Consider the following 26024-nt stretch of genomic DNA (forward strand, 5'->3'; position numbering starts at 1 on the left):
CTTGTCCCTGGTGGGACTTGATGCATACAGTACAACCAGAGTTGCTTCCTACACAAGGTGCAGATTTCAATATTAGCTTGTTGCTCACACAATTGTTCAGATGCCTATACCTTGGGGTGGCAGATTTCTGTGCCTATATATTGGAACGTGCTTTTGATGATCAGAGTTACTGTTAGCATTGCTCTAAAAACACTTACCTGCTATTTCTATCAAGATCCTTTTGAAGCCTCAATGGATGTAAATTTTCAGAGCATTCACAAAACCATTTAGCACTTGCCAGACTTCTCAATTCCTGCATGGCAGTGAGTGCTGCTTCTGCAGCAAAAGAATTTTTTTTACACTTTATCATGCCATAGCATCTCAAAAGACTCCATTGAATATATTAGTTTTGAGAAAAATGACTGCTGTTACATGGGAAAATCTAATGTTAGTGTTCCAACAACTTCCGTAACACAATGTAAGTTCTCCAGTTCAGTCATCCCTCCGGACAATAGTGTAGATTGGTATCCTAGAAACAATTCAAAACACATTGTCATTGATATACTGGGAATTAGTGCTCTGTGAGGTAAGTGAAGTGTTCAGCTGAGCTCCCCCAACAAATAGCTTTACTCAAGATAGGTCTGAACCTCTGTATATTGGACCTCTGATGTAATGCGTATCTCAGAGCCCACCACTTTAAGTGTACACACAACTTGGTAGTTCTGTCTGATTTTTTTTTGTTTACCTTTGGCGTATCTGAAACACTTGAGAATCTAGGTTAATATTTTTGTACAGTTAATTTATTCTGAGACCTTAGCTTTGACATTTTTATTCCTTTATCAGTGAAGCTAATGACATTCACTGTAACTTCAGGCAAGGGGCAACTACACAGTTGAACCTAACAATCCATAAACCGTTGTCCAAGTTGTGCCATTTTCCTAACATCTGTTTGTTGTGCAGCTAGTTGTGCACTGTGCAGCCCTTTAAGATTGACGAGAGGCCATGTTTGCACTCGTCTTGAAAGGAATAATGCTTGTAAGCGGCACATTCATTTTCTGCATGGCACATTCCTGACTGCTGCATACAATGCAACCACACAGCTTAGAACTTAATTTCTCTGTTAATTTCAAAAAAATGTCAATTTGTGGCATCTTTAAATAATTGAGTGAAGTAAAGCTCATGCTAACCTGCCTGTCCAGCACATCCACTGGGGTCTAATCTTGCTAATTTCCTCTCTGTCCGACTATCCCATTCCAGTGCTGACCCTGTAGAGTTTGTCAGCATATCAGCTTTCATTACCCATCTCCAGGTTTGCTGAATTTTGTTCACTTGTGAACAAGGCCCTTGCTATCCGTCATTGTCAAGTATTAATCAATATCATGGCCTTGACTGATGATACCTACTTTTTAAATGAAGCTTCTTTGCGGTTTTACCTTCCACACTTGTCCCACCAAAACTGTTGTGTTGCAGTGTGGCTCTTATCTCCAAATCAAATCTACTTCTCTCACTCTTTCTCCTCGTTTTGAGCTTCTCACCTTGTTCTGCCCCTTATTCTCATTCCTCATTTAAAATCCTCAATCTCTATAGCTACCCAGAACTATTTTGTTTTCCTACCAAGACATCTTGGCTGTTTACCCTATCAGCTTCTGCACTGAGTGACTTTCAATTCTTGCTGATTTTAATCTCAATTCATCATTCTGTCTCCATTCTGATTTCACTGCCACCTTTCCTGGCTTAATCTTTTCCTCCTTGTAAACACTCAGGTCCCCTTGACTGTGTCATTTCATGTGGCCTCACTACTTCAATCATGTCAATGATAGACACAGCCATTTTTTTGTATCACTCTCCACTAATATACATCTTTCCCTTCCTAACTCCACTTTCTTCTGTGTTGGCCCCTGGGAAAGCTGCTGCTTTTCCTCCCCCCCCCCCCCCAATTCACTTATAGTTCCATTTTCAAAATCCCAGCTGCCCATTTGCTCAGCCCCCACCTCCAATGTTGACGTCCTTGTCTTCATTCAGTCCGTTATTCTTTCACCTTGGCTGATCCCCCTGTTGCGGCCCCATCTCTGCTCCCTCAAGTCCAGGAACATGGACTTGAATGAATATGGCAGACAAATAGTTTAACCCTTCACTGCCAGGTCTGGCTGATCTCATAAAGCACTACTGGGTCTTGTTTTTGTCTGCCAAAACTATGAATTATTCCAGAATCAACAGAAATACAAGGATCATCCTGGAATGCAGAGATGTTCTATACTGCAATTTGCCTTTAGTCCCTGTCTCCTTCACCTTCAACAAGAAGTGCAAGGAACTCGGGTACTAACTTGCCACTAAGACTGAGATTATCCAGTGAGTTGCATGTGTGGCTTTATTCCCTTTCCCGGTTGACTGGGTCAATCTGAGGTCCACCCTCGTCCCAATCCAAAACTCACATCTCTCCTATCATCAGTTTCTCTCCTATCTTTCCTCATGTGTTCTCTGAACTTGGCCTCTCCCAAGACCCCCATGCTGCTCCCTTGATGCTACTTCTACTAAACTGTTGACCAGAACTTCCATTTCTGCCTGCCACCCAAGTTGATAGTGTTGACCATTCCCTTTCCTCATGTACTGTCCCTATCTTCTTCAAATCTGCCAATATCCCTCTCCTCAAAAAACATGTGACCCCTTCATCCTTACAAACTATGTTCCACCTCCAACTTCCATTTCCTCTCCAAGGTCTTCACAAATCTGTGCTCATTTTTCTTAGAACTTGATGTTTGAATCTTTCTGGTAGAATTTTGCTGCTGCCACAGTATCCAAGTGGGACTTAACAATGTGACAAATGACATCTTAACATAACTTTGATAAAGATATTACTTCTTCTTTTCAACCTGCCTATTATCATTACTCTCCCAAAATTGCTCCATCACTGTCTAGACGGGAGGAATTGCAGTCACTTGCTTTTGTCCTTTATCCAGCCATAGCCAATGGACCACCTACAGTGGTTTCGCTTCCCACTTTTGCATCATTCCATCTTGTGTGCCCCAAGTGTCAATTTTTGGCCACGTATCTCTTGCCTGCATTTTGTCCCTCGCCAATGTCATCCAAAAACATAGTGTCACTTTCTGCACTTGTGCTGACAACACATCGTCACCTTCTTTGATCCATTCTGTGTACCTTAACTGTCAGACAACTGGATGAGCAGAAATTATCTCCATCTAAATATTGGAAAGACTGAAATCTTTGGTTGTCACCTAAAGCTTTGATCCTTAACATCTTTGCTGATTAACCTTCTGATAAGTCTGTTCACAACCTTGGTGTCATGTATGACCTTTAGATAAGTTTCTGACTGCTATCTGCACCATCATTGAAACTGCTTATTTACACCTCTGTAACACTGTCCAACTCCAATCTTGCCTCAGCTTGCAGTCGACTTCGTTGTATCCGTGCATTGTATGGCATCCCACGTTCTATTCTTGGTAAACTTGGGCTCATCCAAAATTCTGCTACCCGTGACCTTACTTGCACCAAGTCTCATTCACCCATCGCTCCTGTGCTCACTGATCTGCACTGACTTCTAGTTAATCAAACATCTCAATTTTAGCATTCTCATCTTTGTTTTCAAATCCCTCCATGGTTGCATCCTTCCCCAATTTTGTAACTTTCTCCTGTCCTGCAACCCTCCTGAGGTATTTGTATGTATTCAGTTATAGCTTCTAGAGCAAGGCGAAAAGCTGCAGCATGCTACGGTGCAGACGGACTTGGGGGTCCTTGTGCATGAGTCGCAAAAACCCAGTCTGCAGGTGCAGCAGGTGATCAAGAAGGCGAAGGGAATGTTGGGCTTTATAGCGAGGGGGATAGAATATAAGAGCAGGGAGATCTTGCTGCAACTGTACAGGGCACTGGTGAGGCCGCAACTGGAGTACTGTGTGCAGTTTTGGTCGCCGCACTTGCAGAAGGATATATTGGCCTTGGAAGGAGTACAGAGGAGGTTCACTAGGCTGATACCGGAGATGAGGGGGTTGGCCTATGAAGAGAGACTAAATAGACTGGGTCTGTACTCGTTGGAGTTTAGAAGGATGAGGGGGGATCTTATAGAGACGTACAAGATAATGAAAGGGATGGATAGGGTAGAGGTAGAGAGATTCTTCCCGCTTAGAAAGGATAGCAGGACTAGAGGACACAGCCTCAAGATAAGGGCGGGGGGCGGGGGGGGGGGGGGGGGCGCAGTTTAGATCAGAGTTGAGGAGGAACTTCTTCACTCAAAGAGTGGTGAATCTCTGGAATTCTCTGCCCGTTGAAGTGATGGAGGCTACCTCGCTAAATATATTTAAGTCACGAGTAGATAGGTTTCTGATAGACAGGGGAATTAAGGGTTATGGGGAGAAAGCAGGAAATTTGAACTGATTGACTTCAGATCAGCCATGATCTTACTGAATGGCGGGGCAGGCTCGAAGGGCTAGATGGCCTACTCCTGCTCCTATTTCTTGTATTCTTGTGTTCTTATCCCTGATTTTAATTGTTGACAGATGGACTTTCAGCTATTGAGGACTTAAACTCTGGAATTCCTGTCTTAAATACATATGTCTCTGTCTCCCTTTCCTCCTTTTAAAATACTTCTTAAACCCTACCCTTTTGACCAAGCTTTTGGTCATCTACTCTAATATCTTCTTTGTGCTGCTCCATATCAATTACTTTTGATAATACTCCTGTGAAAATCTTGTTAAAGGTGCAGTATTACTGCAAGTTGCTGCTGCATTGTAAATGAAAACAAAACACATTAAGAATTTGTCTTGCGCATTATAGTCTAAAGTACTATTTTAATGATACACATTTACTTGTCCAGTTCATCTAATTGCATGGTTCCATTCATGATAACATTAACTCATTCTTTCTGCAATTTGCCCCCTACAAATTTGTAAACATGCTTTATTAAGTATAGAGGACGATTCTCCCAAAACAATTCTAAGTGTCGAATTTGTGTAAAAACTGGAGTAAATACCGCTTTTTTTCAGTGGAACTTTCAAAATGAATCCCCCACACTCTGTGCATTGCTGAGTGCATAGCTTGATTTATGCAAAAAAGCGTGGGAAGGGGAGACTATTCCTGCTGGAGAGGCTGGCAACATAGCACTGAGTAGGCCTCTGCGCATGTGCCGATCTGTCAGTGGTGCAGTCGGCGCATACGCTGTAGTCCCGCACTGAGTGGCAGCAGAACCTCTCACCCGCACCGATTACACCCCAGTAAGGCCGTGGCCCCCACCCCTGCTCTGTCCTAGCCCCCTTGGGAAGTGCCAAAGTGTCCTCTGGGCATTGTCACTTTGCCCCTTGGACCGTGCTGGGGGCACCCCTCCCTTACCCCAATCCTCTGGGGGGGGCCTCAATTCACTCCAGTGGGGTTGGGTAGCCAGTTCACTGTAAGCTGCTGGAGGAACTGTTGTAAACCTTGTTGAAGTGAAACATTCCTGGTGGGGAGGCTTGTGGGCTCCGAGATTTCAGTCCTGGACCTGCTAATTAGATGTGAAGTACATTGGAATACTAATTTAAATAAATTTATACAGCTCTGCACTGGAAATCTGGCGGCCTAAACCTAAAGCAGTGCAGCGGGCTGGGCAAATCACCCCCATAATCTGTGGCAGGTGCTGTTAAAAGCCCTGCCACAGCTGAGCTGTGTTATGATTACTCTTGAATAATTGGATTCCGTCTGTCCTGTTTGGTACAAGGTGCACATTTTTATTTGACATAGTTTCAAGTCCAAAGGGTAGATGAAAAGTTCTTGCTAGAAGAAAGACACAGAAAGCAGGGTCTGGGATTGATGCATTTGATTCATTTAATCTGATTCATTCCTCCTTCTTTCTGATTTGGGGATTAAATGCAATGAAGCTTTTTGTCATCACTTGCTGTTGAAAATTATTTTGCTGCAAAACTGAACTCGGACAATGTTTTCAAAATATAACTTCTTATCACCAGTGGCCTCCCCCATCCGTGTGTCATTGATGATTACATAATGCTTTTCAAATTCTGAGGACGTATTGAAGCACTTAACTACCAGTAAATTACACTTGAAATATAGTCAGTTTTAGTTTGCAGGTAGATGTGACAGACTTTGTTCCATAAAAAGCAAAAGAACCAAAGGGCAAATCAATTGATTTTGGTTATGTTTGATAACCTTTGCCTCCACCTGAACTGGAAGATTATGTCTCGAATATACCTTATTCAAAAGACAGCAGCTCTGACCATGCATTGGTCTCACATTATTGTATTGAAATGTTGGTTTCAATTACTTCCAAAGTCCTCAGGCAGAAATTGAACTCACAACATAAAATATGATTTAATTTTTTGACTTTTTTTTTACAAAGGACTACATTGCCACCATGTGTCAATGGACTGCACTGCTTCGTCTCTGCAAATCAGACTCCATCAGTCATATGATGCCATCTTTCCCTGATTTGCAATCTATTCTTCATTACGTTTTTGTTTTGTTTATCAGTGATAATTTGGCAAAAAAGCAAAACCACCAACTATCTTTTAACAATTACTGGAACTTGCCATTTTGGCACAAAGTAGATGTCATCATTTTCAATCAAAAAAAGACATATGATCAAGATACTACAAATGGATTATAACTCTTAATATATACTGATAAAGAAAGTACCCAATAGTCCATGTTGAGAAAAGTGAGTACAGTTCTGAAAAATATGCATCAACATTTTGCACATTTTTTTTAGAGATAATGGCCATCTTTAAAACAATTTGAGCCATTTTGATAACAGCTAATCAAATATAAACAGTGTATTTGTTGTTCATTTGCAAATGCCATGGCAACTTCAGGTGAGAGCAGATGCAAGTTTAAACATGAATATCCAAAAGTTGTTCTCTGAGTTGTAATTAGCATCCCAAAAGGAACACCTCGTTTTCTACCTTGCCATTGAAATGCATTGAAAGGTGTGATTTTGCTGCACTTGTGCAATGTATTCGAATTGAATTCACTGCAGAAAAGTCAACTCTTGTTCATTTTAGTCCAAATATCCTTTTTGCAACATGCTGAGTAATAATCACTGACAGTCAACTCCTCTGGTACTAAAAATTGTGTTTCATTCCTTCAGGTCTTTATTGTTGGAGATTTTAAAATGGTGAAATTTTATTTTAAAAAAAAGTTCCTTCTTTCTATCTCAACCCAGCTTTCTTTCCCCTTTCTGTAAATAATTTGACATAAGAACATAAGAAAATAGGAGCAGGAGTAGGCCATCTAGCCCTTCGAGCCTGCCCCGCCATTCAGTAAGATCATGGCTGATCTGTCGTGGCTCAGTTCCACATTCCCGCCCTCTCCCCATAACCCTTAATCCCCTTGCTTATCAAAAACCCATCAACCCGCGTCTTAAAAATATTTAGCGAGCCAGTCTCCACCACTTCAACGGGCAGAGAATTCCAGAGATTCACCACCCTTTGAGTGAAGAAGTTCCTCCTCAACTCCGTTCTAAACCGTCCCCCCTTTATCTTGAGGCTGTGCCCCCTAGTCCTTGTCCTTTCTGAACAGGAAGAGTCTCTCCGCCTCTATCCTATGCATCCCATTCATCATCTTATGCGTCTCAATGAGATCTCCCCTCATTCTTCTAAACTCTAATGAGTACAAGCCTAATTTATTCAGCCTCTCCTCATAGCTCAACCCCCTCAACTCCGGCATCAGCCTAGAAAACCTCCTCTGCACTCCCTCCAAGGCCAAAATATCCTTGCGTAAGTGCGGCGACCAAAACTGCACACAGTACTCCAGCTGCGGCCTCACCAGTGCCCTGTACAGCTGCAGCAAGACCTCCCTACTTTTATATTCAATCCCCCTCGCTATGAAGGCCAGCATCCCATTCGCCTTCCTGACCACCTGCTGCACCTGCAAGCTGGGTTTTTGTGACTCATGCACAAGGACCCCGAGGTCCTTCTGCACCGTCGCCTGCTGCAGTTTTTCGCCACGTTAAGTAATAGTCCTTCCTACCATTATTCCTACCAAAGTGGACCACCTCGCACTTGCCAACATTAAATTCCATTTGCCATTTCCTGGCCCATTCGCCCAGCCTATCGAGATCGTTCTGCAGACTCTCCACACCCTCCACGCAATTTGCCATTCCACCAATCTTGGTGTCTTCAGCAAATTTTGACACCGTACACTCAGTTCCCTCCTCCAGATCATCTATATAAATGGTAAATAGCTGAGGCCCCAGCACCGATCCCTGGGGCACTCCTTTGGCATTGAACCTAAGGGCAGCATTTCCCATCCCACCACCCAAAGAGTCGCTGGGGCACACGTTCCTATTGATCACTGTGGGGGTCCATCAGCCATTTAATTCTCCATGGCCAATCTGTGGCCCCAACAACACCAATGGCATTAGTGACCAGGACTGGGGAAATAAGCGGCCCCAGATTGTAAGTCCTGAAGTCCAGGGCCAGGTAATTGCAGATGGGCGTTTGGGGTCTGAAAGCACAGGGGAGGATCTCACATTAGGATGGGGATGTGGGCCAAGGGAGGTATTGTCGGAGAGGCCAAGAGGGAGGGGGAGAAAGGCTTTATGTATAAAAAGGAGTTGCGAACTCCTCCTACCATTCTCAAAGTTGAGGCTGGCAGGAAGCGGCCTATAAGAGATTAACAATTGACCACTTAAAAGCCTCCATTAGGGCGAGGATGGATAATGTACTTAAGCCTCACCTGCCCTACTTAACATTGCGGCTAGATTAGAGACAGGCAAGATGGCGAAAGGCAGACCACCAGGGGGTTTTATGAGCTCCCCTGACCCCACAAACCCACTAGATTGTATCCTAGGTTGGCCCTAGGTTCCATTTCCTTCTCAAGCTTTGCACTGTTCATTTCACAATCCTTTAGTCTGGTTAAGGAGAAACACAGTTGTTTGCCTTGTTCACTAATATCCTAGGTGTCCCATTTTTGTCACTGTGATATGATCAGCTTTTCAACTACATGATAGACAAAAAATTAAGATACCTAAAGGTACAATGGTTTTTAATTAACCGGCCGATGTCATTAGATTCACTCAGAATTTTACAATGCAGAGGAAAGCCGGAAAGCCCCTTCCCCGTTAAGTCTGCACTGGCTCTCTGAAAAAATGTTTTATCTTGTTCCACTCCCCTTCCTTATCCCTGTACACATTACGTTTTTTCAGACAGCAATCCAATTCCCTTTTTAGAATACCTCAATCAAACTTCAACCATCTTGTCAGGAAGTTCGTTCCAGACTCCAACCACCCTCTCGGCAAAAAAAAAGTTTCCTCACATCAACTTTACTCCTTTTTGCTAATTATTTTGAAACTATGCTCCTGTCCATATCCATCAGGATCTTGAATACCTCTATCAAGTCTCCCCTCTGCAGAGAAGACTAAGGTGATCTGATTGAGGTGTACAAGATTAAGAGGCATGGATACAATGGATAGGGAGCAGTTGTTCCCCTTAGTTGAAGAATCAATCACGAGGCAACATAGGTTCAAGGTGTGGGATAAGAGGTTTGGGGGGGATGTGAGGAAAAACCTTTTTACCCAGAAGGTGGTGACAATCTGGAATGCGCTGCCTGGGATGGTGATAGAGGCAGATTGCCTCACATCCTTTAAAAAGTATCTGGATGAGCACTTGGCATGTCCTAACATTTAAGGTTATGGGCCAAGTGCTGGTAGATGGGATTAGGTGGGAGTTCAGGTGTTTTTCTTGTGTCAGTACAGATTTGATGGGCTGAATGACCTCTTCTGCAAAGTATGATTCTATAGGCTGAGAGTTGATATCCAAAAGCTCTGTAGCTAGGTGCGCTTCCAAAGGTCAAGAATAATTACACAGTTTCAGAATTTCAGCAGTAGTTTTGCTATTCAGTATCAATGATTTGTTCAAATAGGAGATGGAAGAAAATCTTTTAAAAAAAGATTGAAGTGCAAGCTTTAGTCATGAAGACCTTTGGCAGCCAAAGAGTGGATTGCTGAGTCTCTTTGTAGCATTGTTATTGTAATACAGTGATGAGACTCAGTGGTACTGTGTGCTGTTGTCATTGTTAATGTCCCATGATATTAACATGACATTAATATAAACATCCTTTTATTGTTCTCTCCATTTAGTGCCTTGTATGTGGTGGACTTAAAGAAATTCAGAAAGATTGCTGCTGGTGATCGACTCAGAGGACAATATCAAGGCCTCAGTCAGGATCCTAACAGCCTGTCGAATCTTGACCAGGTTTGTATATATGTTCTTATAATTGTGACGTGGCAAATAATAATGCTGGAATCAGTTGTACAGCATTCCATTTATTCATTCATAAAACGTGAGTGTCATTAGCTGGCCAGTATTTATTGCCATCCTGAGTTGCCCTTGGATGGCAATTGAGAGTCAACCACATTACTGCAGCTCTGGAGTCACAAGTAGGTCAGACTAGTAAAGATGGCAGATTTCCTTCCCTGAAGGGCATCAGTAAACCAGATGGATTTTTACAACAATTGACAACGAATTCATGATCATCAGTAGATGCTTAATTCTGGATTTGTTTATTGAATTCAAGTTTCACCATCTGCTGTGGTGAGATTCAAACCCAGGTCCCCAGAACTTTAACTGAGTTTCTGGATTAATAGTCTAGCAATAATACCACTAGGCCATCACCTTATCATTTATAGATCTATTTATACAACAGTGCATACAAGATTATAAAAAAAAATACAATATTTTGGAGTTCAAGTATTTCCAACAATTGGTATTTGGAACATATTAAAATCCAGGCATAGCTGTTCTTTCATTTGGATATGTTTAAGAGCACTACTACAGGGCAACTTGTGTGAAAACCTTTCCTTGTGCCTCTTGTTTTCATCTTGTTCACAAATACAATGTTTTGCTTCTTGAACTTCAGAACAGTACAAATACTAAGACTTTTTTTTGTAATCCTTAGGATCACTAATCAATGTACTTAAATCCCCCTTATTCCAAGCAAAATTCAGTGTATTTCCTTCACCTTTTTCTCAACTTGAATCTGATCTCTTAGAAGATATCTTCTCATTCAAGAACAAAATATTGCTAATGCTAAAAATATGAAATAAAAACAGAAATTGCTGGAAATACTCAGCTGGTGTAGCAGCATTTGTAAAGAGAGAAAGAGTTAATTTTTCATTTTGATGGCCCTTCAGAATCTTTTTGCTCATTGTCGGGTTCTTTTAATCTTTGAATCAAAGCAATACTCTATCAGGTGACATAAAGCGAGTTACATTTATTCCAGTTTGATAGCCAATGAAGTTACTTTTAGGAAATCTTTGCTGCCTGTACCTTGCTGAGCACTTTGTTGACCTTTTTAACTGGCACAAAAAACTTGATACTTCACCTTTCTTCTGTCAGGTCAGGCATTTTTGGTGAAATTTAATACTGGTCCCAGGAGCATGAAATGAGGCGGACAGGAGAAATTTTACAGGGGACAAAATGTCAGCTTCCCCCACATTGGGATTCAAGTTGCGAATTAGGTTGGCCTCAGATTGGAAGCAGATCTGCATTTCCAATGGCAAAAGGCAGGAACCTATTTATAATGCATTAGCTTGGCATACAGGTTCATTAAGTCCCATGTTTGCCAAATTAAATGCTATCTTTGCAATTAGGTCAGCAGTAAATAAACATCTGCATTCAGATTCGCATCTGGTAAAAGCTGGTGTGAAGCAGGTGACATGGTCTTCCTGGTGGATTACAGTCAATAAAAGCATCTTGAAAAGGGAACTTTGTGGTGGGGGGAGATGGTGGGGTCAATGCAGTTTAAGGATGCAGCTGGGTTGTGATTTGAGGGTGCTGGGGAATGCCAAATGGTGAAATGGCAACGCTAGGTCAGGACTGATGGTCATTGGGTCTAGAGTTACCAAAGGCAGGGCAAGGGAGATGGAGAGGTGGTCACGGGTGACTGTAGGGTGATGGTTTGCAGCTCCAGGATCTGAGGGAGTGTGCAGGGACATCATGAAGAGCTGACTGGAGACCAGGTGGAGGTCAGTGTTGGTCACATATAGGTAAGTGGAGACTGGGGAATTTTTTATTCATTCGTGGACATGGATTTGCTGGCTGTTGCTGGCCGGCCAGCATTTATTGCCCATCCCGGTTTACACTTGAGAAGGTGGTAGTGAGCTGCCTTTCTGAAACGCTGCAGTCTGCGTGCTGTGGGTTAACCCATATTGCTGTTAGGGAGGGAATTCCTTGATTTTTGACCCAGCTATGAAGGAATAGCGATTTATTTCCAAGTCAGAATGGTGAGTGTCTCAGAGGGGAACTTGCAGATGGTGATGTTCCCATTTATCTGCTGCCCACGTCCTTTGTGACGGACATGTTTGTGGGTTTGGAAGGTGCAGTCTAAAGATCTTTGGTGAATTTCTGCAGTAGATAGTACACACTGCTGCCACTGAACATTGGTGGTGGAGGGAGTGGATTTTTGTGAATGCGGTGCCAACCAAGCGGACTGCTTTGACCTGAATGGTGTCAAGCTTCGAGTGTTGTTGAAGCTGCACCCATCCAGGTAAGTGGAAAATATTCCATCACACCCCTGACTTGTGGACAGGTGGTGTACAGGCTTTGGGGAATCAGAAGGTGAATTACTCACTGGTTTTCCTAGCATCTGACCTGCTCTTGTAGCCACTGTATTTATGTGGTTGGTCTGGTTCAGTTTCAGGTCAGTGGTAACTTTCGGTCTGTTGCTCATGGGGAATTCTGCAATGGTAATGTCATTGAATGTCAAGGGAAAATCGTTAGATTCTCCTTTGTTGGAATTGGTCATTGCCTGGCACTTTTGTGACGTAAATGTGATTTGCTGCTTATCAGTCCAAACCTGACTGTTGTCCTGGTCTTGCTGCATATGGGCAAAGATTGCTTCGGTATCTGTGGAGTTGCAAATAGTCCTTCACTCTGTCCAGCCTCTCAAAAGACTTCTGACCTTGATGGTATTTTTACCTCCTAAAGGTAGCTACCTCCAAACTTACACCCATTACGTGTCTTCATATCAATTTGTTTCCAGTCTGATTTTCCTCCTGGTGGAAAACTTCTCATGTTCATCCAATCCCTAAGAAAGGTGTTTTCTCTTTTGTCCTATGGCTCTGATGTTGGTACTACTTGAAGTGATATTAGCTCCAGTAGGAACACTGATTAGATGGGTCATCTAGAGAAGAGTTTGGGAATTTGTAGGATACTTAAGCTCAGGATAGTGATTGGAAACTAAGATAGAGAGCCAGTGACAGACTGAGTTTGGACTCTGACTTTTGGTGGATTAGTTTGATATTGCCTTTAGTACATCACCCAAGATACCATTCTTTGTGTCTGAGCCAAGAATATCCTTCTTTGCATGCCATATACTCTTGCATGATGCTGCTCTCATACTATACCCACCCCCTCCACACATATATATACACACACACCCACAAAAACATACACACACACAGACACAGACACACACTACATCCACACACATTCCCCCTGCCACACGTGCACACACATGCACACAGATATATATTTTCCAGCTGGGCTCATTGAATGGCAATGAGTTTAACATTGGCTGCTGTTTTTTTCCATAGACATAATGAAGCAATTGGAAATGTTGTTCTTTCTGAGGCCATCAGTCTCAACATAATCTCGGAAAAACATTTTTTTAATTAAATGCCATAAGAAAAATGGATTTTGCTCTGATATGAATCAAATTGTACCAATTTTAATTATAAATTTACAGTGAGTAATGCTTGCTCACTCATTGTAACACTTGTATAATGCAACCTTTAATAATGTTAGGCATTGTTTAATGCCTTTTACAATGATAGATAAATGCATATAGAACACCACCAATAAAGCACATATTCTGACTCTATAGATATAAACCTAAATTATGTTTCGTTTTCAGCAGTCTAGATATTTTAGTTTTCTTAGAATCTTTCCTCTTGAAAAGGCTGCTAAGTGTCTAAATTTTCAGATAATTTACTAGAGTTCTTAGAGAAGAGCACAGCCCTTCAAAGGTGTAATATTTGGTAGTTCCCTTGTATAAATCATAATGAATTTTGTTCTTTGAATGCTGATGTTACAATTTGGACTTGCCCCACACCCAACTCCACCCCCCCCCCCCCCCCCCCTCCCGCCGACACACACACACACTGTTGTCTCTCTCTCTCTCTGTCCATATTTATAAACAAAATGCAGTTCTACTTCTGTGACCTGAAATCTCTGCTTCTGCAAAAAGGATTATGCAATTAACAATCATTTGTAATATTTCACACTGCTTTCTTGTACATTGCTGTCCACTCTTAAAAACAAAAATAAGTAGATTTTTGTCATTAAGATTCAAATTGATTTATTTACATCAATTTATCATTACAAAGATGCAGTACAATACAGAAATACATTAGCAATATAAATTTAAATATTTAAAAAATAAGCTTTTATCAGCTCATAAGAGTTTAAATCTCCCCTTTAGAATCTCTTTCTTGCATAGTGGGATAATCTGTTCGTCTTCATGGTGATGTATCTGTACACAACTGAAGCAATATTATTGCTCAATGTCACTGCCAGTTAAGTATATTTGCGTGAAACTTTCTGCAATGGCAATTATTTCAATTAATTTTCAAACAAATAATTGAAACGCATTGCAGTGAACATAATGGTGCATCGGGGGTGATGTGACCAATGATTGATACATGTGTTAGATATGAAGCCCCAACGCAACAGATACAAATTATTTAATGACAACGGCCAGGATTCTCCCAAACAAAACTGAATCCCCAGTGCATGGGAGCAACTCTCACTTTTTTTACCGTGATTTCCAGAATAAATCCGTGACACTCTACATCACAGACTGTCGTTGCGGGATTCTCTCTGAAAAGCAGGGGGCCATGTCTGTTCAGCCTGAGAGGCCAGCAACTGAATGGGCCACTGTGCATGTGCCGATCTGACAGCGCAGAGATTGGCGCATGCGCAGTGGTCCCCCCATATCGCTGGCCAGCCCTGCACCCTCCCATCACTGGTCTTCCAAATGCCCCCCACCTCCTGATTTCTGGCCTACCAGACCTCCCCCTGACCAGTCTGTATGACCGCTCCCGCCCCCATCATTTGCCCCCCTCCTCACACCAGTTTCCCCCACCCCAAGAGAGGGAACCACTCCGGCAGGCTTGGGGGAAATACGAGTGGACCTGGAGAATACCGTCACAGGCTTGCTAATCATATAGAAATGTCAATTCCCATGACATCTCCACATGATAATCAGTTCTGTGCCAATTTCCGGTGTAAAGCTGATGCCAAAAATCTTAGGCTGGGAGACGCACAGAGGCTGTGATGCCCAGCAGGAGTCCCGTGAAACAGTCGCTGCTAATGTCTCCCACCCTGCTGGGAGAATCGCCCCCAGTATGTTTAGGAACAATGGCTATGATCTGATTATATGGGGATGGATCACAGTATGTACGGACATAGTGTCTGGGGTGGGTTTAATTTGATAATGTTTTTGATGAAACAATATAAACATGTAAATCAGCATTAGGAAGGGAATTGTACTCATTGGGATCTCTCTTGAACGATGTACAGTCCCTAGCCATATTAAATTACCGGTTCCAATCCATCGAGGAGAAAAATGTTAGAATGTGCTTGACTGTTCAAAACGCTTGGATTACTTAATTGAGGTTTAAGATTTCAATTAAATTTCTGGAACAAGTGAGTCGAAATCTTAGCCCCAGACACCTCAGGGTCTTGACAAACAATTGAACACTGATTCTGAACCCTTCAGTGCTATTCTATAGGCCCTGTGTGACTCTGGAAATCATGGTGATGTTAATTCAGCAGACTCTGTTTCACCATTGCAGAACTACAATAATTAGCTGTCCAACCTTTTTGGTGAGGTTCTGTTGAACAATGCAAAGGTCCTAGCAAAGGATGGGATTGAATTTTACAGGGCGGGTGGAGGGTGTAAATGGCATATTCATCATCGACCCCCTCATTACAGAAGTTGGTTTCAATCCAGCCAGCCTAAAATAGGTCACCAGGAAAAGCATGCTTGGGTGGCCTAAACGATCAGAGAATTGGACTTCTGTCCCTCAGTGGGAGGAAGTTCCACTGATGCCAGCAACTCTAGCAATTCCAGCAGCAACCAAACTCAGCAGTGGACACTGCTGGGACTTCAAGTAGGTCCTAGGAGGAAGAGCAATGTATCCCAGAGTAAGATAAGCTTGGGGCTTTTGGGGCAGAAAGAAATTTGGTACCCTAGGGAGGAGTGTGGGGAAATCAGGCAGGAGACAAAAAAAGGGAGGGGCAGGCTGTTATGAGGGATACCCTGTTGCACAGAGGGCAACCCCCAAAAGAAGTAACACCTCATTCTTCCCACCTTTTTAATGGCTGCATTTAACAAATGGAATTATAACTCTCACCTGTTTGTCCATACGTATTATGGCGTGGGCAGTGTAATATTCAGGTCAACTGGCTTGTGAACAAACTTAATTTAAAATAAAACCCATTGTTTTATGGGGACTGGTTTGGAGGTGGGTAGGAAGGTGGTAGGCTAGCCACTTGTTATATTTTAAATGCCCTCCACCCCCCCCACCCCTTTCATTGAAAATACACCAGCGAGGGGAGCATAATGTCCAGCCCATTGAGTCACTCGGACCATGTTTTCCAGGTGTCCTGGCACCATAATAATGGCACTGCCATAGATCCATCTTTCCTTTGGCATGGGTTTTCAACAAATTCAGGCCCATGTTCTTTCACCTCAAAGGTTCAAGGAATTTCAAAAGTCTAATGAAATGAAGACCATTTCAAATTTGCGATATATCAACTAATGTCAAACATAATATGAAAAAATGTAATAAAGATTTTATTAACTATCAGTTTAACTCTATTTTCATTACAGTTGCTATGGGTTTTAATGCTGAGAACAATATTGCTGTCTAGTGGTGGGTGGTTCTAGGAATCCACATGAATGGATAGAAGATAGACTAATAACAAAAACAGAAACTGCTGGAAAATCTCAGCAGGTCTGATAGCATCTGTAGGGAGAGAATAGAGCCAACATGTTGAGTCTAGATGACCGTTTGTCACAGCTCTGACGAAGGGCATCTTGACTCCAAACGTTGACTTTGTTCTCTCCACAAATGCTGCTAGACCTGCTGGGATTTTCCAGCATTTTCTGTTTTTATTTCAGATTCCAGCATCCACAGTATTTTGCTTTTTTTATAAGATTGATTAAGTTTGCTATGATAGGTTCATTTACAGTTCAAGTGCTTCTTAGGCAAGTTGCACAAATGAGGCATTCACTCAAAACTTGGTTACTGTCATTTTGTAAAGGTCAGTGTGAAAATGGATCTGGGACGTGAGAAAATTGATGCAGGCTTGACTTCAAACCACTCATTAAACAACTTACGAATGTTCTTTGGGCATGGTTGTTCCATTGCGACTTGTGATTTATTCACTCTCATTTGGTGATTTACAAATCTTTTTGTTATTACTCCTGCCTATTTTAGTATCTCCTATATCATTTCCTTGTGATTCCAGAATTATTGATGGGCTTTTAGTAATTACTTTTGCTGTTATGAGAAAACAACACTTTGGGTCTAGTTTGAAATGGCTGTCTTCCCGCGCTATATAGAATAAAGTATATTTTTATGAAACATGATGAGTGCGAATAATTGTGGCGGAAAGTCTGTTGTGGAGAAGTATAAGGTCACCTGCTTTAGATCCAAAATTAATGAGGCAAGGCAAGAAATTGGGTAAGCAAAAGGGGAAGGGTTAGGAACACAAATCACTGAAAGATTGTGTGTGGTTTTAAAAAGTAATCAGAAGTCCAATAGACTATTTGCCTTTATTTTCAACAGTTTGGAATACAAACGGGACAAAGTTATGCTTCAGTTGTACAGAGTTCCATCTGGTGTACTGAACCTCAGGAAGTATATATTAGTCTTGGAGGGGTAGAATGAAGCCCAATCTCACCAGAATATTGTGGTCCTAAAGGTTAAATTAGGCAAACAGGATTTGTAAATTTTGTTTTTATTCCCAGATTTAGAAGGTTCAAAAGGTGATGATCCGTGAGGTGCTCAAAATAATTCAGGGATTTAATAGGAAATAGTTTTTCTGTATTTGCCCTCGAGTGAAAGCACCTAGAATGGTGTATAAGTAAATTAGAGCCTGACTATTTAAGAGTGAAATGAAAAGGCATTGTTTTCCACAAAGTACAGTGGGAATCTGGAACACTTAGTCCAAAAACAGAATGGCTGATTGTTTATCCTATGTTCCACTTAGTAGTTTTCTATGTTTGGAGAAACAAACTGCAGACAGCGACTACAGTAGGAGAGGCTGTCAACATCATTGGACTGCAGAGTGACAGTTTCCCTTCTTGTCCTCCTACCCAGTCCAATTTCTCAGTCACAGATATCAGACATAGAATTCTCTCATTCATAATATATGGTTTGGTCATGTTTCCCTACGAGATTTCAAATATTCCCTCTCTCTGCATTTCATGTGGTTTTTCTCCCTGTGCTCACTATCCTGTATCTTCAGGCTGGATTACTTTCTAAAGTAAAAACAAAGACCCTTTCTCTTGAGTTGACAATCAGTGTTTGAATTAATTACCAGGTAATGGGTTGAAATCATGATTAGCAGGGGAAGGAAAACAAGGGTGCGAGTAGCCTATAGACCCCCAAACTGTGACCTCTCAAGAAACCAGAACATAAATTGGAAAATATCAGGGACATGACAGGGCAATTGTTTTCAGTTTACATAAATGATTTGGAGTTGGGGACCAAGTGTAGTCTGTCAAAATTTGTAGATGACACTGAGATGAGTGGCAGAGCAAAATGTGCAGAGGACGCTGAAAGTCTGCAAAGGGATATAGATAGTCTAAGGGTCTGGCAGTTGGAGAACAATATTGGTAAATGTAAGATCATCCATTTTGGTCGGAATAACAGCAAAATGGACTATAATTTGAATGGTAAAAATTTGCAGCATGCTTCTGCACAGGGGGACCTGGATGTCCTTGTTAAAGAATCACAAGGAGTTGGTTTGTAGGTGCAGCAGGTAATTAAGAAGGCAAATGGAATTTTGTCCTTCATTGCTAGAGGAATGGAGTTTAAAAACAGTGAGGTTAGGTTGCAGCTTTACAAGGTGCTGGTGAGGCCACACCTGGAGTACTGTGTACAGTTTTGGTCTCCTTACTTGAGAAATGATATACTGGCACTGGAGGGGCTGCAGAGGAGACTGTTCACTGCTTCTATCTTATCTATTCCCTTCATAACCTTATATGTTTCTATAAGATCTCCCATTCTTCTGAATTCCAATGAGTATAGCCCCAGTCAACTCAGTGTCTTCTCATAAGCCAACTCTCTCAACTCTGGAATCAACCTAATGAATCTCCTCTGCACCCCTCCAGTGCCAGTATATCCCCTGTCAAGTAAGGAGACCAAAGCTGTACACAGTACTCCAGGTAGGGCCTCACCAGCACCTTATACAGCTACAAAATAACCTCGCTGTTTTTAAACTCCACCCCCCTAGCAATGAAGGGCAAAATTCCATTTACCTTCTTAATTACCGGCTACATCTGCAAACCAACTCCTTGAGATTCTTGCACAAGAACACCCAGGTCTCTCTGCACAGCAGCATGCTGCAATTTTTTATTATTTAAGTAATAATCCATTTTGCTGTTATTCCTACCAAAATGGATGACTTCACATTTACTGTTATTCCTACCAAAATGTTAAATTGAAAAGCAGAATATACAAAGTTGCAATGGATACTGGTAGACCAGAGGATTGGGAAGATTTTAGGACCCAGTACCAAAGGATTAAAAAACTCGTAAGAGAAAATGAATTTTGAGAGAAAACTTGCATGCAGCATAAAAATAAGCAGTAAGAGTTTCAAAGGATAAATAAAGAGGAAACGGGCAGCTCAGGTAAATGTAGGACCTCTACTGAACAAGGCTGGTGAATTGATAACATCAAACAAAGAAATGGCGGACAGAGCAAATAAATATTTTGCATCAGTCTTCATCGTGGAAGACATTGCAAATACCCCTAAGTTAGCAGATGGGCTGATTTCAGAGTAACAGGGTAAACTTACAAAAATCCCAATCACAGGGGATAGACTATGAGATAAACTCAAGGGACTAAAGATGGACAAGTTGCCAGCACCTTATGAATTACACGATGGGCCTTAATGAAAGCGGCTGCAGAGATAGTGGACCCATTGGTTGAAATTTTTCATAACTTGCTAAATTCTGGGAGGGCACCAGAAGGTTGGAAAATAGCCCTCCTTCAAAAAGGGAGAGAGACAGAAGTCAGAAAACTTTTGGCCAGATAGTTTAACATCTATTATTGGCAAAATGCTGGAGTCAAAAACCAAAAAGAAAATAGCTAATCATTTAGGAAAGCTTAATACAATCAAACCTAGTCAAAATGGTTTTATTAAAGGTGAATCATATTTGACAAATTTGCTTGAGTTCTTTGAGAATGTAACTGGGAGAGTAGATAGAGGGGAACCCAAAGATGTAGTGTATTTAAATTTCCAAAAAGCACTTGACAAGATACCACATAAGAGGCTGGTGCATAAAGAAAAAGCCCATGGAATTGGAGGAATGGTCTTAGCATAGCTGTCACAGAAAACAGAGAGTTGGAATAAATGGGTTCTTTTCAGAGTGAGAAGCTGTAACTAGTGGAGTACAGGAGGAGTCAGTTCTTAGCCCGCAATTGTTCACTATTTACATGAATGACCTGGAAACCGAATTAAGGTTTCCAAATTTGTCGATGTAACGAAGATAAGGTGGAAGAGTATATTGTGATGAGGATATTGTGATTCTTTGATTTGGTTTATGATTGTCACATATATTAACATACAATGAAAAGAGAAGGAAACGAGAGTGCAGAATGTAGTGTTACAGTCATAGCTAGGGTATAAAGAAAGATCAGCTTTAATGCAAGGTAAATCCATTCAAAAGTCTGACAGAAGCAGGAAAGAATCTATTCTTGAGTCAGTTGGTACATGACCTCAGACCTTTGTAAATTTTTCCTGAAGAAAGAAGTTGGAAGAGATAATGTCCAGGGTGCGTGAGGTCCTTAATTATGCTGGCTGCTTTGCCGAGGCAGCAGGAAATGTAGAGAGAGTCAATAGATGGGAGGCTGATTTGCATGATGGATTGGGCTACATTCACAATCTTTCTTTTGTAGTGCCTTGTGGTCTTGGGCAGAGTAGGAGCCATACCAAGCTGTGATACAATCAGAAAGAATACTTTCTATGGTGCATCTATAAACATTGGAGAGAATTGTAGCTGACATGCAAAATTTTCTTCGTCTTCTGAGAAAGTAGAGTGTGGATTTCTTAACTATAATATCGGCATTGAAGGACCAGGACAGATTGTTGGTGATCTGAACACCTAAAAACTTGAAACAGTCGACCCTTTCTATTTCGTCCCCATTGATGTAGACAGGGGCATGTTCTCCTTTACGCTTCCCGAAGTTGATGACGATCTCCCTCGTTTTGTTGACATTGTGGAAGAGATTACTGTTGCCGCACCAGATTCTCTATCTCATTCCTGTCCTCTGTCTCGCCATTGTTTAAGATCTGACCTACTACATTGGTGTCTCTTCAGCAAACTTGAAAATTGAATTGGAGGGATATTTGGCCGCATAGTCATACGTGTATAAGAAGTATAGTAGGGGGCTGAGAACACAGCCTTGGGGGACGCCGGTGTTGAGGATGATCGTGGAGGTGGTGTTGTTGCCTATCCTGACTGATTGTGCTCTGTGAATTAGGAAGCTCTGGATCCAGTCACAGAGGGAGGTGCCGAGGCCCAGGCCACAGAGTTTGAAGATGAGTTTCGTGGGAATGATAGTGTTGAAGGCTGAGCTGTCGTCAATAAATAGGAGTCTGGCATAGGTGTCCTTGGTATCTAGGTGTTCCAGGGTTGAGTGCAGTGCCAGGGAAATGGCGTCTGCTGTGGACCTGTTGCAGTGGTAGGCAAACTGCAGTGGATCCAGGTATTCTGGGAGGCAGGAATTGATTCGTGCCATGACTAGTCTTTCAAAGCACTTCATAATAATAGATGTGAGAGTCACTGGCTGATAGTCAGTTAGGCATGCTGCTTGGTTTTTTCTTAGATACTGGGATGATGGTCTGCAAAGGATATAAATAGATTTGATGACTGGGTGAAAACCCAGTCACATGGAGTTTAATGTGAGGAAGTGTGAGGTCATGCATTTCAATAGGAGGAATCAAAAGGCAGATTATTATCCAAATGGAGATTGCAGGTGAGTGAAGTACAGAGGGATTTAGATGTTCTAATGCATGAATCATTAAAAGATAGCAGGCACATCTAACAAGTAGTAAAGAAGGCAAACAGCATTTTGCCTTTATTGCAAAGGGATTGGAGTTGAAAAATAGGGAGGTTTTATTGCAATTGTACAGGGTATTGGTGAGACTTCACCTGGAATACTGCTCGGTCCCCTTACCTAAAAAAAAATTGCAGGCAGTCCAAAAGAGATTCACCAGGCTAATTCCTGGGATGAGAGGATTGTCCTATCAAAGAAATTAAATAGTCTGGGATTCCTTGGAGTTTAGAAGAGTGAAGAGTGACATTAGTCAAACATAAGACTCTGAGAGGGCATGACAGGTTGGAAATGTTTTCACAAGTGGGAAAGTCTCAAATAAAGGGACATAGCTACAAGATAAAGGGCCGGTCATTTAAAACTGAGGTGCATAGAAATTTCTTCTAGGAGAGAGTGATGAATCTCAGGAATTCTTTGCTGCAAAGGGTGATGGAGACTGGATCATAAGTATTCAAAGTGGAGGTGGATAAATATTTGGTAGATCAAGGAATAAAGGGTTATGAGGAAACAGCACAGAAAAGGAGCTGAGGCTGTCATAGATCAGCCATGATCCTACTGAATGGCAGAGTAGGCTTGAAGGACCTACACCTGCTTTTCTATTATTGTGTACAAGCATGTTGAACCTAATTTGGGACACTAAGGTATAATCACATGATTTCTGATGAATCATTCTGACATTGAGGGAAATAGCCTTTGTGTAACTAGGACCAGTACCTAGCCTGTTAAAATGAAATAAACAGTAACATTAGTCAACAGTCAGGGTCAACAGCATGATCTATTTCTTGAATAGAAAAAGTTATCAGCCCCTCTCATTGTACACTGTCCTCTGAGTAAGAAAGTTCTTGGATTAAATGCTACTGCACAGACTTGGGCACAAAATCAAAGCCAACAATAAAATGCCAAGGGATGCTGCACTGTCAGGTATTGTCTTTTTGTAAGAGACATTCAACCAAGGCTGCTGCTTCCCTTTTGGCTGGATGTAAAACATCAGCGGTGGAATTCTCCCAAAAAACTTCAAGTGTCGAATTCACATGAAAACTAGAGTAATTCATGCTGTTGTTTTCAGTGCGTGTTCAGAGAAGAATCTGCCACGCTCTGTGCAGCACAGAGGCCACGAATTTAAGTATCATTTAAATTTCAGGGTGCGGGGCCAATTCTTGCTGGAGAAGCTGAAATCAGCGCACTGAGTGGGCCACTGCACATACGCTGATCTGTCAGAGGTTGGCGTATGCACAGTGACCCCCAAGAGGCCTTCCGATTGCTGGCCAGCCCCGCGACCTCTGCAACGCTGGCTCTCTGCTCCCCCACAGCCCGATCACTGATCCCTGACTATTCCCGGGCCCAACCCCCGATCCTCCCTTCCCAGTCCACCCCACACAAATTCTCACCCTCCACCTTGCGCAATGCTGAAACCAACCCCCCACCCCACCTCAATCACTAGTGGCAGCGGGACCTCCCCCACTCTCGCCAATCGTGCCCACACCCTTGCCACTGTCCCATGCCTGATGGGCAGTGCCAAGGTGCCCCCTGGGCATTGGCACTTTGCCATTTGAGCAGTGCTGGGGTCACAGGCTGGCACTGCTACAGTGCCAATCCCCAGGGAGCACTCCCTCTCTCCCTGACCCACTTGGGAGGCTCTGATTGCTCCCCCCCCCCATTCCAGTGGCCCCTCACAGCCTGATCCCAGAAGGTGGGAGCCAGTATAATCCTCGCTGGAGTGAACCACTCTGGTGGGAGGAGGAGATGCTGGTGGGCCCAGAGTCTTCTGTCCTGGGCCCACTAATCACATTCAAATTAAATTAAAATGGTCTTTATGCCTCCCTGCTGATTTCCTGCATGAAGCAGACGCCATTGGAAATCGGGCGCTGAGACTTATTAGTGGGATGGGAACGCGCACGCAAATTCAGCAAATCAGCTGATGTGACGATCTCCCATCCGGCTGCACTAAAATATTAGCGCAGTGGGTGGGAGAATCATGACCCACTTGTCACTGTTCGACGGAGAAGAACAACTCTCCCCTGTATCCAATTGACGTAATTAAAACAGATTATCATTCAATTTGAGAGACCTTGCTGTGCACAAATTGACTGCTGTTTTCCTTGATTAGTGATGGCACTTTAAAATGCTTCTTGGGCTGTGAAACGCTTTGTGGTGCAGGTCAGTAAAGATGATATCTAAATGCAAAACTTTCTATTTGTTAGGAATGTCAGGGAATTGGAAATAGCAGTGGCAGATTGCCAATGGGGAATGTTGTCATGACCAATGTGTTCACAATCACGCTGTCCAACATTTGTGTGGGCAGCACTGATTTTCTTTACAAGATACACAAACTTAAGTCAAAGAAATAGTAATTAATGGAATTTATTAATTTAAAGTTGCAACAATCTATAATAGTTAGAAACTTCTTAAAATTACTTAATTTGCTTTTGTATGGTAAATGTGTTTTATAGGATCTACCTAACAACATGATCCATCAAGTGCCCATTAAATCCCTTCCCCAGCACTGGCTGTGGTGTGAGACGTGGTGTGATGAAGCATCTAAGAAGAAAGCTAAAACTATTGATTTGGTAAGTACTTTTCACTGTGACATTAAAACTAATCTGTTTTTGGAAACGATTGCAAGCTGAGCTATAATGAGGAAATTGGATCATGTCTACCTGATGTTTTTTAATGTAGACAATAGTAGTGTAATGAATTTGGGTAGGGTCAGCATCAAACACGTGTTTACCAGGCAGTATTGTGTGATTGAAGATTTCAATAGGCCGGGAGGTTATTGTAATTGAGTCCTTAAAGTTCCACACCAATTTCGTGAGACTAGTGTGAAAGTGAGTAAGGTATTATGATATATTGTCTAAACATCAAATCATGGGATCATAGAATCCCTACAGTGCAGAAAGATGCAATTCGGCCCATCGAGCCTGCACTGCCAACAATCCCACCCAGACCCTATCTCTATAACCCCATGTATTTACCCTGCCAATCTCCTTGACACTAAGGGACAATGTAGCATTGCCAGTCAACCTGACCTGCTCATCTTTGGACTCAGAGGAAACCAGAGCACCCAGAGGATGATCCCGGATAAGGTTGATTGGAGAGACTCCAAACTGATATCTATTTTAAGGTTTAAGGAGAGACTGAGAACTGGTGTTTTTATTTTGGAAAATTGTCAACTTCAAGGAGATCACAGAATCAGAGGATTGCTATAGGGTAGGGAAAGGCTGTTCAACCCATCATGTCTGCACTGTCTCTGCGAATGAGCGATTCATCTGCCTTCTCCGCAAAGCCCTCCACATTCTTCCTTTCCAGATAACAATCTAATTTGCTTTTGTATGCCTCAATTGAACCTGCCTTCATACACTTTTGGTCAGTTCATTCCACACGCTAACCCTCACTGCATTAAAAAACATTTTCCTCATTTTGGTTTTGCTTCTTTGACCATTTCCATTAAATTTGGGCTCTCCCATTCTCAATCCTTTCATGAGAAATGTTTCTCTCTGTCTACCTTGTCTAGACTCCTCATGATTTTGAATAACTGTCACTTTTCCTCTGTCTTCTCTTTTCCAACTTCTCATTATCTAACCTCGTACCTGAAGTTCCCCATCCCTGGAACCATTATCATGAATCTTTTCTCCAATGCCTTCGCATCTTTCCAGAAGTGTGATACGATTGAAGTTTTTAAATATTGGTAGGATTAAACTCTGACCAGGTGGATAAATAATCTATTTGAGCTGGTTATTAATTTAAAATCTGTTTT

At 42.1% G+C, this 26024-nt stretch overlaps 1 protein-coding gene across 2 annotated transcripts in view; it reads left to right on the forward strand.

Annotated features, from left to right (window-relative positions):
• uggt1 (UDP-glucose glycoprotein glucosyltransferase 1) overlaps window positions 1-26024 on the forward strand; it is a 131962-nt gene that overhangs the window by 98984 nt on the left and 6954 nt on the right. For both annotated transcript variants that reach the window (XM_080185439.1, XM_080185440.1), the window contains 2 exons: window positions 10055-10169; window positions 24721-24837. In XM_080185439.1, coding sequence (XP_080041565.1) covers window positions 10055-10169; window positions 24721-24837 — 232 coding nt within the window. The remainder of the gene's footprint in view (window positions 1-10054; window positions 10170-24720; window positions 24838-26024) is intronic.

This window comes from Carcharhinus amblyrhynchos, chromosome 3 (assembly GCF_965287045.1).
Source record: "Carcharhinus amblyrhynchos chromosome 3, sCarAmb.v2.hapA, whole genome shotgun sequence".
Classification (NCBI taxonomy): domain Eukaryota; kingdom Metazoa; phylum Chordata; class Chondrichthyes; order Carcharhiniformes; family Carcharhinidae; genus Carcharhinus; species Carcharhinus amblyrhynchos.